The following is a 17,253-nucleotide window of genomic DNA, read 5'->3' on the forward strand; positions in this document are numbered from 1 at the left end:
TTGCTCAATAACATTTTTGTTAAACAAACTCACAATCCTATTGTAGCTGGTTGCCTTACAATTGTACGTTGAATCAAAATATATTTTTACAGTGCTTACTGGATGCTTTCAGTCATAACACACTCCTTACAAACAAATGTCAGACACACACACACACACACCGCAGACATAAAGACATGACAAACACACGTCAATCATAACAGCCTATAATACATGACTAGAGTGATACAGTAGCTCAACACAGATTCAATGTTGGTTAATAGTATTTATTTGACTCATTGCAAAGGTTTTTGTGCTCATTCATACCTGCAAAATGACAATCTTTGAAAATATTGTAAATAACCTCAAACCCTTCCTCTCACTAAACTATCCATACAGAAAAAGTTTAAAATATATAGTATATCAGCTAATGATTATTTTGCATAGATGCATTTCAAGATTGCTAAAACCATGAGAAAATGCAGCATTAATTATGATATATTAATAATATAATCACTAACTTTGATTGTTGTACTAGTAGCCTACAGTCTGTAGTCCACAGAATGTTACTTTACCAAACTACAAATCCCATGAATGTAATACGTTACAGCCAGTAGATAGCACTTTTTAGTCACGGGAAAAAACACACTATTGGGAAGAGGCAGTGGGGTGCTTACAAAGTCAATAAAGCAATGTTGACGTTGTAATTACACTGTACCTGCCTATATGACTTCCATTTAAATACATAGATTCAGTACAGACTCTTGTTCTCTCTCTCTCATTCTCTCTCTCTCTCTCTCGCACTCACATGGACTCAAACTCGTCGATGCGTTGCTTGGTGTTGCCCTGTCGAATCTGACGGAGGGTCCTGTACTTGTCCCGGCCGGCCTTAACGTTCTCCGCGTGGATCAGGTCGTTGGGAGTATTCTTACTGTCGTCTCGAGCGCCGGCCAACTCAGTACTCAGGGCCTGAGGACAAATGGACAACAAGGACACAAATAAACTCTTAGAGCATCAACATATGTACTATACATGGAATAAATGTGTAGTAAATGTGTAGTACATGCGTAGTACATGTGTAGTACATGTGTAACCATATCTCTCATTTCAGAGGTCAGAGCGGAAGGACATTTTTACATTTAGTCAGGACGGAACCCAACCAGGCATGAAGGGTTATTGTTAGTGTAACAGTGTTGCTTCCGTCCCTCTCCTCGCCCCTACCTGGGCTTGAACCAGGGACCCTCTGCACACATCGACAACAGTCACCCTCGAAGCACCGTTACCCGTCGCTCCACAAAAGCCGCGGCCCTTGCAGAGCAAGGGAAACAACTACTTCAAGGTCTCAGAGCGAGTGACGTCACCGATTGAAATGCTACTATTTGCACCGCTAACTAGCTAGCCATTTCACACCGGTTACAATAGGTTAGGGTCATAGGTTATATGTTAAGGTAAGGTCTGACCTTTGTATAGCCGTTCATTCTTCTGGGCCTCGTCATGGGCATGAGTTAGGGTTAATTAAAGGTCATAGGTTATGGGTTAAAGGGGAACTCCACTCAAAAACTATCTTGCGGTATTTGTTTCATTAGTCCACTGTTGATACAGTACCAAATTGATTAGGATGTCAGCAGCCAATTTTTTTAGATATTGGACATTCAGGAAGCAGTGTTACTTTTGATGCATTTTACGTCATCATGATGATGTGGCCGGTGACACTTTGCTTCTTTAAAACATGACTGCTGACATGCAAAACATTTTGGAACCGTATCAACTTAAAGTTCCCCTTTAAGTTAGGTGTTTCTGACCTTGAGGTGTTTCTGTAGCCGTTCGTTCTTCTGAGCCTCCGTCATGCGTTCCTCCTCGCTGCGGTCTCTGACCATGCCTGGTGATGTCAGCTCGGCACTGGCCTCAGCGCTGCTCTCGTCGGTCTCGTCGTGGTCCCCCTGCACAGAGTCCTGGATGTCTTTAGTCTTCAGCACTTCTCTGTTCCGCTCCAAATCAACCTCCACCATGACCGCCTGACGACAAACACATGACCGCTCACAGTGTGGTTAGTGAGGATAACGCTATCACACACACACGTACACACACACGTACACACACACGTACACACACACGTACACACACACGTACACACACACGCTCGCTCACATTGAAGCACTGTGGTTAGATAGAGGGTTACGCTATCACACACACACACACATTCATTCATTCATTCATTCATTCTCTCTCACCCTTTTCTGCCATCTCTTTGTATCCTCCTCCTTCTTCTTCTCGTCCTCCAGAAGGGAGATCTTAGAGGTAAGCTCAGCCAGCTCAGTGGCCTGGAAAGAAAACCGTAGAATAATACAGGAGCCTCCTAGTGTGTGTGTGTGTGTGTGTGTGTGTGTGGCTGTCTGTCTGTCTCTCTGTGTGTGCGTGTGGCTGTCTGTCTGACTGTCTGTCTGTCTGTGCATGTGTCTGTGTGTGGTGTCTGTCTGTCTCTCTCTGTGTGTCTGTCTGTCTCTCTGTGTGTGTGTGTGTGTGTGTGTGTGTGTGTGTGTGTGTGTGTGTGTGTGTGTACCAGGTTCTCCTGGTTCTTCATCTGGCTCTCTGACTGCTGTAGGAGGGCTGCCTTGGCCTCTTCCACTGCCCTGCGCTCCTTCTCCAGACGCTCCGCCTCCTCCTGGGCAAACTTCCTCTCCTTCTCCAGCTCCAGGGCCCTGCGAGTCTGCTCCTCCAGCTCTACACACACATATACACACAGAGAGTAAATCACACACACACATAATATGAACACACACAAACATGCATGCCCATACCACACACACACTGTCAGACGACAGAAAGAGTCTGACCTTCCTGAGCTTTCTTGGTCTCTTCCTCGATCTGTTTCAGTCTGCCCATCAGCTCCATGGTTTCTCTGGCGATCTTCTCCGTCTCCTTCTCCGCATTCTCTCTCTTCTTCTTCTCGCTCTCCAGCAGAGCTCTGGAACAAAGGATTTGAGGGATGAGTAAACAACCTGCTAACAACATCCTCTCTCTATTCCCTCTCCCCATCTAATGCTCTCTCTCTGTCCTCACTTCTCCATCTGTCTCTTAGTCTTCTCCTCGCGGGCCTGAGCCTTCATCTGCTGGACCTCGATGGTGTCCGGCTTCCTCCTCCTCATGTACAGGTCGTGGTTCCCCATGCACAGCGTCAGGATACGCTTGTTGATCCGCAGACGAGGGGCGTAGAATACAAAATCCTGGAACAGACACCAGTTACCACAAATGTAGTTATCAGTGCATCTTGCAAAAAATGAAGTGACTTTTATTCTGTACTTTTTTCTGTCCTGAATTATACAGAGGTGATGTACCGGGGCTTTCTTGTCAATGGGCTTTATAACAAACTTCTTGTCGTTGAAGGAAATGTTTCTGATCTCACTCCATGGGAAGCCGATCTTAGGGGTCATCCTATAAAGGAAATAGAACCCAGTAGAACAGTTCACTCCAAAGTCAAAGTTTATCCAATGTTTTCAGACTTCAAAAGTAGTCTAATATCATGATGAACCTATGCGTAATTCAGATCTAGTTAAAGGTTCCTACCTGTCAGTGTTCTGGTATATATGGAGGCCCAGAGCGTCTACCCCAAGCGTTCCTACCTGTCAGTGTTCTGGTATATATGGAGGCCCAGAGCGTCGACCCCCAGCCACAGCTCTGAACCCTTCTTGTTCTTGATGCTGAAGTAGTTGACTCCATACATCTCTAGATCCTGAGCTATCTTCAGATACTCCACCATGGCATCCTCCCTGGGGACAGACAGAGACAGACACAGACACAAACACATGCACAGGACCAGGGACAGACACAGATACAGGACCAGATACAGACACAGAAACAGACAATCAGTCAGAATGCAGCTAACATAATTCTTAGCACATTCTACATACAATCAGTGCAATACAAGTAAGCCGGTGTCAACTTGGATGGGACTGTGAGTAGAGAGGACGTGTGGTCTTACCTCAGCACTCCCTTGTGCTCCTCATGCCACACCTTTATCCTATTCTCCCACTGCTCCTTGTTCAGTTTGTGCTGCTCCAGAACCCTGGGGGTAGAGGACATGAGAAAGGGTTCAATTAGGGGGGTAGAGAAAGGAAGGTAGCCTAGTGGTTAAGAGCGTTGGGTCAGTAACCAAAAGGTTGCTAGTTCAAATCCCTGAGCCAACTAGGTGAAAAAAATCTGTCTGTGCCCTTGAGAAAGGCACTTAACCCCTGTAAGTCTCTCCTGTAAGTCTCTCTGGATAAGAGTGTCTGCTAAATTAAATGGAATTGACCCCAACACTGATCTAAGTACGGGAGACAACAATCAGAGGAACATTCAGGGAGACTTGGAATAAATCTCTCAGGGGACCGTTTCACCAGTTTACCTTCTGTTTGTGGGCTGAGGTGTGTCACACAGGGGGATGGGGAGAGATAACACACCTCTGGGGAAGCAGCTTGTCCCTGCTGAGGTAACCAGGGAAGTGGTAGTCCTTCTTGTAGTCTCCATGTTTGGTCTGAACAGAGTAGGAGGCCAACAGCACAGCCGTCTCAGAAGGACAGTAGATATCATCATTCAGGATGCCCTCCTTCACCTGCAGTGACAAACAGTGTATGACCAGCTCCTGTGTGTGTCTGACCTGTGTACATCCTTATACAAGTATGTGTAGGGGAGAGTGGGGTAAGTTCAGCCACCCCTGTTTCTAGGAAACCATATACAAAATTAATCATGTGACCAACTATTTAGGAAGAGGTCATCATTTCTTGGAGTCTGTAAAGGAAGAAACCACATGGAAAAAGTGGTAAGCAAGTTAGGTCCAAAAAACGGATTTTCACCAAGTCAAATGTAAGTAATGTGTTATAGGTTTCATGATGCTTGTATCTAAACCAAAGTAGATTGTTTTAAGAATGTTTTGTACATCAGTTGGGGTCTCTATAAGCTACTATATGAGGTCTTAAACCTACATGAAAGTGCATCCTTCTAGCTGTATTGGCTAATATAGTCCAAATATTTGCCATGGGGTAATAAGTTCAGCCAATAGCTACCATACCCCATTCAAATTATGATTACATTTGGTCAGTTTTATGCATAATATGCATAGTATCTTTGCAATGAGAACCCGTCTAAGTTCCTAAAACTTACGACATTCTGAAATATATGTAGAGATCTTTGTTAGAAAGAATACTATATTTCTCTTGACGTAGTGATAATGAATGTAAGAAATGGCTCAACATACCCCACTCTCCCCTATGCTAGCATGTATCTATTGGTCTTTGGTCTGACCTAGTATTGACTCAGTGCTCTTTATAAGATCCTATTCTGGATTTTCTATTTCTTTACCTTTGATATTGAACATTACATTGTTGAGGAAGTGAGCATTTCTCTGTACTGTTTACACCTGTTGTATCCTGTGAGCATGACAAATAAACTTTGATTTGATGTATGTGTGTGTGCGAATGTGTGTGTGTCTGGCCAGCTCATGTGTGTGTGTGTGTATGTGTGTGACCTGCAGGAAGAAGAGTCGTTGCGTGGCCTCTTGGATCAGTTCCTCAGCTACGTCTTCAGGGTAGAACTTGGCCCTGAACTTTATCAACAGAGGGTTCTCACTGCGTACATCCTGAGCTGTCACCTGGGAACATTACAGCAATGCAACAACACCGTGAGTAAATAAGTGAATAAATGAACATGGAAGAGTGTGTGTGTGTGTTTGTGTGTGTGTGTGTGTGTGTGTGTGTGTGTGTGTGTGTGTGTGTGTGTGTGTGTGTGTGTGTGTGTGTGTGTGTGTGTGTGTGTGTGTGTGTGTGTGTGTGTGTGTCAGACAGTCCTGTATGTTGTTACTGTCTGAGGAGAGTACTGAGGATGATTTAAGAAATGGAACACTAGCCACTTTAATAATGTTTACATATCTTGCATTACTCATCTCATATGTATATACTGTATCTTAGTCCATGCCGCTCTGACATCGCTCGTCCATATATGTATATATTCTTAATTCATTCCTTACTTAGATGTGTGTGTATTGGGTATATGTTGTGAAATTGTTAGATATTACTTGTTAGATATTACTGCACTGTCGGAGCTAGAAGCACAATCATTTCGCTACACCCGCAATAACACCTGCTAAACACGTGTATGTGACCAATAAAATGTGATTTGATGTACTCACCCTCTTGTTGAGTTTGAGCCAGGTAGAGAAGCCTTTGCTGTCCTGGTACTGAAGGCCAAAGAACCAGGTCTCTCTCAGCCCGATAGTCTTCACTATCTACACAACGAAGAAGAAGAAGATGCTGATTGTCCATAGTCCAGGAAACAGAGATTTGTCTGTCTGTCTGTCCGTCCGTCAGTCTGTCTGTTCGTCTGTCCGTATGTCCGCCAGTCTGTCTGTTCGTCTTTCTGTCCATGTACCTGGTCGAAGAGTTGTTTGCCAGTGGTGCTGGGCAGAATGGCAAACTCCAGCTCAGCGTCCATGGTGGTGACGCGAACATTGATCTACCAGAGGGCATTCACATAGACACAAACTGGAGTATGACTGGGAGGAGAGATAACTTAATAGCCTATTAAAACACATAGATAGAGTAATGGTTAGTATAATAGGTAGTATGGTTTACAATAGAGGATAGGCATGCAATATACTAAGGGGCTAAGCGAATTGTATGTCTCTTACTATGATTGTAAAATGGTGTAGTAGGTTCTTTGTGAGGTAAAAGGCCCAAAAAATATAATAGAATTATGTTTCTTACATTTTTCTGTTCAACCTGCAGGATCATCCAATCGCAAGTGGTTGTAGGGGACTACAATCAAAACATGAAGCCCACAAGGTATTTTTAAACGTTAAATATTGTTTAGGGAGAATTCTCAGAACAAAATAGAGTTGAGAGTATTCTCAGAACAGGGGAAGGTTTATTCTAGGATTCCATGATCCACACAGAACTGAAGTGTAGGGTTCTATTGTTGCTGTCGTTGTTTTAATGTCAATCATGTTAGTGAAAGTTTCCACATTGTGTGGACAATAATGTTTTTTCTAATAAATTCTAATCTACCCCAGGTAGCCACCGCTAGGGTTTCTGAGGAGGTTTTTAACACTGATTATGGAGCAAACTGGAATAAAGTTACGAAACAGCAGAGATCAGAGCGGGCCAGGCCAGGCCAACTAGGGAGGCCAATATGTAGGTCGATTCTCATATGTTTAATGTTGATCATATCGGTCTATTCTGGCCAGAATACTTCAACCACAAAATATATGAACGTTTCTACAAGTACATTTTTTATATTACTCAAAAGTGCTAAGATATAAAAGATTGAGTTTCAAAGTTGAGTGAAATCACTGTACTACAAGTATCACACAGAACGATGTACTGTTGTGTTGAAGCTCAAACTCTTAACAAACTAACACTTCACTTTTAACAAACACGGTATAACTCAGGGTAGTAACATGGTAAAGCTTTAAAATGGCTGAAAATCACAACTCAATCCATCAAATAACAAAAACAGCCAAGAAACTAGGCACTGTGTCCAGAACAGATCTGTCCTAGAAGCAACTTTTCTAGCCCATTATTCTGTCTCACAGAGAAACAGAGACATGACTATGGGAAAATGTTGGCCTTGTCTTACTGTCAAATGCTAAATGTACACAATCTCACACTAGTCTTACACAGACAGCCACATCTTAACTTCAATCCAGATTTTATATGATAAAGATAATAAATGGATACTCACAGAAGACATTTGTAGATTTTTTATCTCCTATATTAATAAGTTCCTGAGAGGTTCTTCTTTCGGCATTAGCCTCCTCTCCACAGAGTCATATGAAAGTGCTTTCAATATTCACTGGGATTATGGTGAATTCAAATGAGCCATTGTTGTGTTCTCAGGACTAATCCAATGGCAGCCCAGGAATCTAACTCAAGGTGGATTACAGCGGTGTACTAACACTTGACCCTCACAGGCCCACCGCAAAATGGCACACAAGACGCTGAATTTACATCCACCTCTAGAATACGATAATTTCATATATGATAAGGCAATGTTGATAATATACTGTAGACCTAGCCTTAACCCTAGGCCACACTGCCACTAGCCAAGGACAAAGGGCTTACTAAACCCAACACTCAAGGCATTCATTCCTGGTTCTATGTACCCTACCGTTCAAACATTTGGGGTCACTTAGAAATGTCCTTGTTTTTTTCGAAAGAAAAGCAATTTTTTTGTCCATTAAAATAACTTCAAATTGATCAGAAATCAGTGTAGACATTGTTAATGTTGTAAATGGCTATTGTAGCTGGAAACGGCTGATTTTTTATGAAATATCTACATAGGCGTACAGAGGCCCATTATCAGTAACCATCAGTCCTGTGTTCCAATGGCACGTTGTGTTTGCCAATCCAAGTGTATAATTTTAAAAGGCTAATTGATCATTAGAAAACCCTTTTGCAATTATGTTAGCACAGCTGAAAACTGTTGTGCTGATTAAAGAAGCAATAAAACTGGCCTTCTTGAGACTAGTTGAGTATCTGGAGCATCAGCAATTGTGGGTTCGATTACAGGCTCAAAATGGCCAGAAACAAAGAAGAAATTAAGGCTATTCCATGTGAGAAATTGCCAAGAAACTGAAGATCTCGTACAACGCTGTGTACTACTTCCTTCACAGAACAGCGCAAACGGGTTCTAACTAGAATAGAAAGAGGAGTGGGAGGCCCCGGTGCACAACTGAGCAAGAGGACAAATACATTAGTGTCTAGTTTGTGAAACAGACGCCTCACAGGTCCTCAGGCAGCTTCATTAAATAGTACCCGCAAAACACCAGTCTCAATGTCAACAGTGAAGAGGCGACTCCGGGATGCTGACCTAGGCAGAGTTGCAAAGAAAAAGTCCAGTGTCTGTGTTCTTTTGCCCATCTTAATCTTTTATTTTTATTGGCCAGTCTGAGATATGGCTTTTTCTTTGCAACTCTGCCTAGGTCAGCATCCTGGAGTCGCCTCTTCACTGTTGACATTGAGGGAGAGCAAGTAGATCCTCTTAAGCTACTTGACAGCTTGTTCTATATCGTGGAGCTCCGCCCCATAGGGGAGCTCTGCTCCTAGTGGTTTACCCTCTGCCCTAGGGCAGAACAGCCTGAAGCAAATTTATGCACACACCTGCAGCCAATGGGAGCACAGGTGCCCCTATAAGAAGGGACCCGTTCCCTCAATCAGCCTCCCATTTATCTTCAGCGACTGGACTAGAACTGAAGAAGCCAAGAAGTATTGAAGACTCAGGAAGAACTCGCCGCCGATATCCAGCCATCGACGTCTTCCAGCATGAGCACACCGGGAAATTTTCCACCCCCAAAAGCCCTTTTCAGGGCTCTATGTCGATGTACTGACATGGCGCCTACGGACCCCCACGACCTTTGTTTCGTGTGTTTGGGACCGCAGCACGCCAAGGAAGGTCTCGACGACCCCCCTAACTGCGCCTCCTGCGCCCTCCTTCCTATGAAGGGGAGGAAGCAGCGCTGGGCGTTCTTTAGGGAGGACATCCCCCTAGAGGATGTACTGTCCATTCTCGCCTCTGCTTCAGAGGCGTCATCAGACAGTGCTGGCTCCCAGTGGGACAATCCGGAGCTCTGGCGCCGACGTTCAAGACCCCCTTCCCTATGGGGAGCGCGAGGTCTGAGGACTCCTTGGGCGATGACGACACGGGCTCTGTTAGGTCAGAAGCCCTGTCCTTCGCAGCGGCCTCTCTGCGTTCGGATTTTCCCGAACTCATTGAGAAGGCCGCCAATCGACTGGAGATAGCGCTGCCTCCAGCTCCCCTCCCTGTGGAGGTGGACCTGATGGAGGGCGGCCCCTACTCCAAGCCAAGGAAGGCGGCTGAGCCGATGGCTCCAGCCATGCCTTCCCTTGGCAAATATGTCGAGGGCTCATGGGATTCACCTCTGGCGGCGCGTTCGCCGGCCAGAGCGTATATCCCATTTACCAGAGTGGCTGGTCATGAGTGGGCAGCTAAGGGAATCCCTAGGCTCGAGAGCGCCATGGCGGCGTATCTAGTGCCGGGTTCGAGTCCCTGGGCAGCCTCCAAGAAGGCCACCTTACCGGCGCAAAAGGACAGGCTCACAGCACAGCTGGCCGAGAAATCCTTCACGCTGGGATCTCAGGGCGTGTCAGCGGCGAACAACATCGCCCTCCTCGCGGCCTCCCTATCCCGTCTTACAACGGGTAGGTCAGAGTTGACCGGCGAGGAAATAGAGGAGGCGTCCAGAATTTCCGGAGCCATCCTTCACCTGACACAAGCCTCGGCGATATGCGCAGGCAGAGCCATGGCCACCTCGGTGGTCATAGAGCGTCACCTTTGGCTATCGATGACAGCCATGAAGGAAACTGACAGAGCCTCGCTACTCAACGCTCCAGTCTCCAGCGAGGGCCTATTTGGGGTCGCTGTAAAGGAGGCAACAGAGCGTTTCGCCAAAATGGACGAGGAGAGGAAGCACCTAGCTAAGCATCTGCCGCTGGCGATGAAGGTTAGCAGGGCCCCAGCTATTCCGTCCACCTCCAACGCCCCCAGTAGATCTACAGGGAGGCGACGGGCCAGGCGACAGGCGTCCACCACAGGCAGCAAGCGAGCGGGCTCGGCCCCTCCGGCGGCGACAGTGGTAGCGACAGCTCCGCCGGCGAGGGAGGTCACCGTCAAGCCGACCTGGCAGCACCAGAAGGTCTCCCAGAAGAGGCGGCACCAATGACGAGGCGAGGGGGAGAGGACGGATGACGGCTCGGCGCAAGACGCAACAGAGCCCACTGTTCCCCCCCACCCCACTGTTCAGGGCGTGGAGGGAGTTAATGTTTGTGATTATGTGAATAAAGAGCTGGTTCATTACAGAACACTTCACGTTCTATAATTTTCTCTCACCATCCTGAGTGTAGCTCAACCCACCAAGAGTGCGTAGTTGAGCACACTCAGGAGAGGAAAGGGAAAAAGGTAGCAAGGCGCAGCCTTAGCTCACCTGATAAGGACCTTTTACTACAGACTCCTAGGAGCTCTGTAGTAAAGGTCTCACACAGCAGGCAGCAGTCTCTGTCCCAATGTGACATGAAGACGCAGCCGCTAGCTGGGAATGACGCCTTGCTGCAGGCTAACGCCTCAGCCAGCGCAGATCAGACCCATGCGACGTTCAAGGAGGGCGGGAATACTAGAGTTACAAGTGTAACCAATGTATGGACGCCCCCAGTTTATTCAGAACGTAACAATGCCCATGGCTCTGAGTGCAGCTCACCACACATAGAGTGTGCTGCTGAGCAGCCGCATGAGACCAGTGAAGAGGTATTGTGGCACCACCTTGTGGTACCAGTCAGAGATCACACCTTTCAGACTCTGTTGAGTACTGCAGTGGATGGGTCTCATGGCAAGCAGCAGTCTCAGTCAGACAATGACATGATGACGCAATTGCTATCCGGGGAGGGCGCTCTGTCTCAGGTTAATGCCTCAGCCAGTGCAGTTCAGAACCGTGCTGCGTTCACGGAGGGCCGGATTACTGGAGTTACGGTCGTAACTAACGTATCAAGGCCTCCGATTCACTCAGAACGAGCTGATGTTTCCTCTCCCTTTCGAGGGGGGCCCGCCTTGGGCTATTCCACCAACCCAGTGTTGGGGAATAGCGGCGGCGAGGGCCATAGAGGAATACAGGTCCTTCCTACTGGACGCACCACAGCTTCGTGCGCGCCCGCTTTCTCTGCATTGCTGGCAGTGGCAACGAAGCTGTACCCTCTCACGCTGGCTAGAACAGACGTTGCAGAAGGGTTATGCCCTCCAATTCCATCGGACCCCACCCCCGTTCAGGGGAGTGGTGGAGACGGTGATGAAAACGCCGGACAAAGTAGCCGCTCTGATGTCAGAGATTACGGAACTTTTGGCGAAGGAGGCGGTCACAGTAGTTCCCCGAGAGCAAAGGAACAAAGGGCTGTATTCGCCTTATTTCCTAGTGCCCAAAAAGACGGGGGGAGTGAGGCCGATTTTGGATTTACGCACTCTCAACGAGAGCATAACCAAACGGCCCTTCCGAATGCTGACGACAAAACGTCTACTGGAATGTGTCCAGAAAGGGGACTTTTGTACAAGCATAGACCTAAAGGACGCGTACTTCCATGTGCCGATACAATCGCGTCACAGGAAGTTTCTGCGGTTCGCCTTTCAAGGGGTGGCGTACGAGTTCACGAGGATGCCATTCGGGTACGCCCTGGCACCTCGAACGTTTTCCAAATGTGTGGAGGCGGCATTGGAGCCGCTGCGTCGTCAAGGGATAAGGCTATTAGCCTACCTAGACGACCTGCTGGTTCTCGCCCCGTCAGCAGAGCTGGCGTTCACTCACACGACACAGACAGTGATTCATCTCACGCGTCTGGGGTTCGCTGTGAATTGGAAAAAGAGCGCACCCTGGCCCAGTCATCAGATTGTCTACCTGGGACTACAGCTAGACACTGTATTGATGAGGGCTCGAATATCGGACCCTCGAAGGGCAGCATTGTTGCTAGCCCTGAGGAAGTGTCGTCCGAATCACACAGTAACGGCGCTATCGATCATGTCACTTTTGGGTCTCATGTCGTCAGCCCACTCTGTGGTCCCGCTGGGACTTCTGCACATGCGCAGAATACAGCGGTGGTTCGCCCAACTAAGACTAGACCCAGTGCGTCAACGTCATCGGTTGGTGGTGGTTCCTCTCTCGCTAAGAGCAGACCTGGACTATTGGAGAAACTCGAGCGTTCTCACGCACGGAGTTCCGATGGGCAAGGTGTCATCCTACATTCCAGTGTTTACAGATGCCTCTCTGACTGGATGGGGAGGGACATATCAGTCTCAGGCGATAGGAGGTGTATGGCCTCAGTCAGGTCGTCACATAAACCTCCTGGAGTTGGAAACGGTTCGACTGGTTTTGACCCACTTCGCGTCTACCCTTCGGGGTCGCGATGTGTTGGTCTGGTCAGACAACCGGACCACAGTGGCTCACATAAACCGCCAGGGAGGGGTCAGGTCTCCTGCCCTCCATCGGGCGGCAGAGGAATTGTGGCTGTGGGCTCACAAGCACCTTCGCTCGTTGAGAGCAGCACACATTCCGGGCTACTTGAACGTAGGGGCAGACCTCATGTCAAGAGGGGGTCCTCGAGACGACGAGTGGTGTCTGCACCCGGACATTGTTCTCCGAATTTGGGAACAATTCGGGAGAGCCGAGGTGGATCTGTTCGCGTCACGCGTGAACGCGCAGTGTCCCCTATGGTTCTCTCTGAGGGAACAGGACGAGCCACCACTGGGAAGAGACGCATTCGCGCACTACCCGTGGCCGAAAGTTCTCCTGTATGCATTCCCTCCGCTGTCTTGCATTCTCCCACTGCTAGCCAGGGTGAGGTCAGAGGAGCTGTCAGTGATACTGATAGCGCCCGATCGCCCGGGGGCTCCGTGGTTTGCGGAGATGAGTCAGATGTTGATTGCGCCACCTTGGCCAATTCCACATCGACGAGACGCGTTGACCCAGGCGGGAGGCTCGATAGGGCAGTGGCCCATAATCGGCCAACCACTGAAGGCTTGGTTCCTGAATGGGACAGGTTGAGGCGCCGTGGGTTATCTGATGCAGTGATCAGAACCATACAAGGCGCACGAGCCAGTTCCACTTCTAGGGTGTATACCAGCAGATGGAACGTTTTCTCACGATGGTGTGACACACAGGATGTAGACCCCATGAACTGTCAGGTGGAGAGTGTGCTCTCATTCCTGCAGTTTATGTTTGATAAGCAGAAATCGCCCTCCACCATTCGGGTGTTTGCAGCGGCAATTTCAGCTGGTCATGAAGGGTTTAACGGAAAAAACGTGTTCAGTCACCCATTAGTGAAACGTTTCTTATTGGGGACAAGGCGGCTTAGGCCAATGCCCAGAGCTACGCTGCCCCAGTGGGATTTGGCTTTGGTTCTCGAAGCGCTATGTAAGTCGCCGTTCGAGCCATTGAATCGAATACCCCTCAAGATGCTGTCTATCAAGACGGCGCTGTTGCTCGCCTTGACTACCGCTAAGCGGGTCAGTGATTTGTGTGCACTGTCGACGAGACCCGACTGCCTTGCCATCAATGGCGATCTGAGCAGAGCGGTGTTACGTCCTAACCCGGCATTTGTGCCGAAGGTTATTAACAGTGCATATAGATCACAGATCGTGGAATTGTGGGCTTTTTATCCCCCTCCCCATGGGGAGAGGAGTGAGGAAAAGCTTCATTGTCTGTGCCCAGTACGCGCTTTGGCGTGTTACGTTGAGCGCACAGCAGCGGTTAGGTCATCGCCTCAGCTGTTTGTGTGTCACGGTGCGGCTGCATTAGGTAGACCACTTTCAAAACAGCGATTGTCTCATTGGCTTTGTGAAGGTATTGAGACAGCGTACGAGGTGGCGGGGCGACAACCACCTCAGGGTATCAGAGCGCACTCTACTCGTGGAGTAGCAGCTTCTACTGCCCTCTTCAGAGGAACAGAGGTAGAGGATATTTGTAGAGCAGCGTCATGGTCGACGCCGTCTCCTTTTATCCGTTTCTATCTGTTAGATATGTCTTCTAACTCTTTGGCTCGATCTGTACTCAGCGTGGCTGAGGGAAGATCTTGAGCAAGATAGAGAGGAAAAAGCAGGATTGTGACCATGTTCATAGGGGCCGCTTTTGTTAGAAGGACATATTATGGACAGACATGTTTTTTAACTCTTTGGCTCGGTCGGCTTTCAGCAGAGCTGAAAGGCGATTTTGAGTTAGGAAGAGAGAACAAAGCAGGACCATGGACTGGTTCCAATCAGGTCCGCTTTGGTTAGGAAAACATGTTTGTTGAGGATAGGCTTTTTAACTCTCAAAGCTCGATTGCATTCAGCATAGCTGAAGGAGAATCTTGAGCTGGAGGAGAGAGAAGCAGGACGATGGACAGGTGTCTATCAGGTCCGCTTTTGGATGAAAAGCATATCTTGTGACATGTCTCTTGACTGACAGGGTCAGGATAGTAGAGATATGTATTGAATTGACAGAATGTGAGGTCATCTATCTGATGGTTCAGTTTAGTATGACTGGTATATTTTGTTCCTGCCTACTAATCTCTGGGTTCCATTGAGTGAGTAAGGCGGTCTATTGGACACATAATGTAGAGTGACATTTTATGTCATTCCATTAGTGGACGATAGTGTTGTCACAGAATATTGAGGCACGGCTATCTGCTAGTACAGATTAGCATGGCTTCTATTCTGATGATCTGCCCACTAGTCATTGGCATTGCCATTGAGCTAGATGGGGCGGGTCTATAACCGATGACGCGGTATATTGTGACGCCCGGATGGGTTTTTAGTTGCAGTACTGCGGGAATTGGTTGCAGCCATTGCTAGGCTTGACCTTTTTTCATTTTTTAATGGGAAGTGTCAGGCTCGGCAGGGAGTACATTTTGGAGCGTTTCGCTCCGCCTTAAACCACTAGGAGCAGAGCTCCCCTATGGGGCGGAGCTCCACGATATAGAACGATTAGTTACCGGAGTGTAACTCCAGTTCTATGAGTTAAGGCCCTGCCGACCCTCTCTAGTCTCGCTGAAGATAAATATCTCGGGAGGCTGATTGAGGGAACGGGTCCCTTCTTATAGGGGCACCTGTGCTCCCATTGGCTGCAGGTGTGTGCATAAATTTGCTTCAGGCTGTTCTGCCCTAGGGCAGAGGGTAAACCACTAGGAGCAGAGCTCCCCTATGGGGCTCCGCTCCACTCATAGAACTGGAGTTACACTCCGGTAACTAATCGGTTAACCTGATCAAGTCTGTGAGCAGCAGGGTGCTGAATCCACTGGCAAATGTTGATGTACTCAAAGGGCCAATAGATTAATACATCAGTCCCAAACCGTACCTTGGTTACCTTTTTGAGTCAAAGGCAGCTGAGCTCCACCTTGCGCCTGAGGATGAAAAAAATATCAGAAAGCGGTGTGTAACCTTCACCATCTCCCTCACTAATGAGTTGAGGGTGAGACTGCCGGACAACATCGAAGCATTGCAGTACATGTCAGTTTTCAATGTGGAGGAAACTCTAAAGCACAATAAGAGCCCTGGAGAAATAGAAAAAATAGCCAAGCTCCTTGGCTACTCCCCTGCAGAGATAGACAAGATTGTCCAGCAATGGCGTGCCATCCATCTTAGTAAATGGAATGAGACAAAAAAACACACTGGGCTTCTGGAGTGAGATTTGGAAGTTCAGGGATGCAGCTGATATCAACCCGTTTCAAGAACTTGTCATGGCTGCTGTGTCTGTGTTGTCCTTGCCACACTCGAATGCTGAAGTCGAGAGAGTATTCAGCCAGATGAGTGTGGTAAAAAGCAAACGTAGAAATCGGATGGCCTTGCAGACCGTTAACTCCATCCTGTACATTCGATATGGACTGAATCTGTCTGGTGAGGCTTGCTATGAGCACCAGCTGCCTGATAATGTTTTGCAGCTTTTTGGCATATCAGCTGCTTACTCATTTAAGTCAGCTCCCTCAGTTGCTGAACCTGCCATAGAGAGCCTTGACCAAAATGATGATGACCCACTCTTTCTGTGAGCCAGCACAGCCTGTGTGTGTGTGGAGGGGGCTCTGGAAAAAAAACTAAAATTAACCTGAATTAGGGCCAGACTAGTTAACATCATTTTCTCACATTGCCATTGACAGTTTTTTTTATTGTCTCTTTTTGGTCCATTTAGATTGTTAATGTCGATTGTATACAATTTTTTTTTTTTAATGTTCATGTTTTACTGTGACTTGTTGTAGGCTCCTAAGTGGACCATAAGGTTAAAAACCAAACTTAAGAAAACTAAACTAAAAAAATGTTTTAAAAACAGTTAAAAAAATTAAAAAAAAAATTATAATAAGTAACTCCACCAGAGTGTCTCTTTTGGGTCACTTTTGCCAGTCCCAAGCCCGGATAAAGGAGGAGGGTTGGAATTGTGACATAAAAAACAAAACAAGAATCGACAGAAGAAAGTTCATTTGTAGTTCTAATTTTCATATTTCGTTTTTACTTACTTTTTGTCTCTCCCACCACATTATTCCTCTCTCCTACAGCATCCATCACAATTACATGCACATGGCCAATTATGCAAATTTGGTGTAATCGGAGTAGATAGCCAAAGTGAATTTACAAAGTGATAATGCCCGAGAAGCTGGTGTTTGGAGGATATATGTACTCCTGAGTGGCGCAGTGTACTCCTGAGTGGCGCAGTGGTCTAAGGCACTGCATCGCAGTGCTAACTGTGCCACTAGAGATCCTAGTTCGAATCGAGGCTCTGTCGCA

The 17,253-nt window shown here is 47.3% G+C and overlaps 1 protein-coding gene across 3 annotated transcripts; it reads right to left on the reverse strand.

Moving 5' to 3' along the window:
* Positions 1-783: 783 nt before the first annotated feature.
* On the reverse strand, positions 784-6,761 carry LOC311114855 (moesin-like; the record flags this gene model as incomplete). Of its 3 annotated transcripts, none has more annotated exons than XM_084190085.1 (14): positions 6,717-6,761; positions 6,382-6,465; positions 6,143-6,238; positions 5,483-5,605; positions 4,419-4,570; positions 3,959-4,042; positions 3,600-3,746; positions 3,315-3,411; positions 3,040-3,203; positions 2,814-2,944; positions 2,540-2,700; positions 2,211-2,300; positions 1,782-1,931; positions 784-948 (listed from the first exon to the last, which is right to left on the reverse strand). In XM_084190085.1, exons 1-14 carry the CDS (start codon positions 6,741-6,743, stop codon positions 784-786), a joined length of 1,671 nt encoding a protein of 556 aa, XP_084046211.1. In that variant the 5' UTR covers positions 6,744-6,761. The 3 variants fall into 3 exon arrangements, with proteins under 3 accessions (XP_084046211.1, XP_084046210.1, XP_084046209.1); XM_084190084.1 differs by having other exon boundaries at positions 1,782-1,994; XM_084190083.1 differs by having other exon boundaries at positions 1,782-2,015.
* Between the last annotated feature and the right edge of the window lie 10,492 nt (positions 6,762-17,253).

The sequence above is a fragment of the Coregonus lavaretus genome, assembly GCF_964263955.1.
Source record: "Coregonus lavaretus genome assembly, contig: HAP1_SCAFFOLD_637, whole genome shotgun sequence".
Taxonomy (NCBI): Eukaryota; Metazoa; Chordata; class Actinopteri; order Salmoniformes; family Salmonidae; genus Coregonus; species Coregonus lavaretus.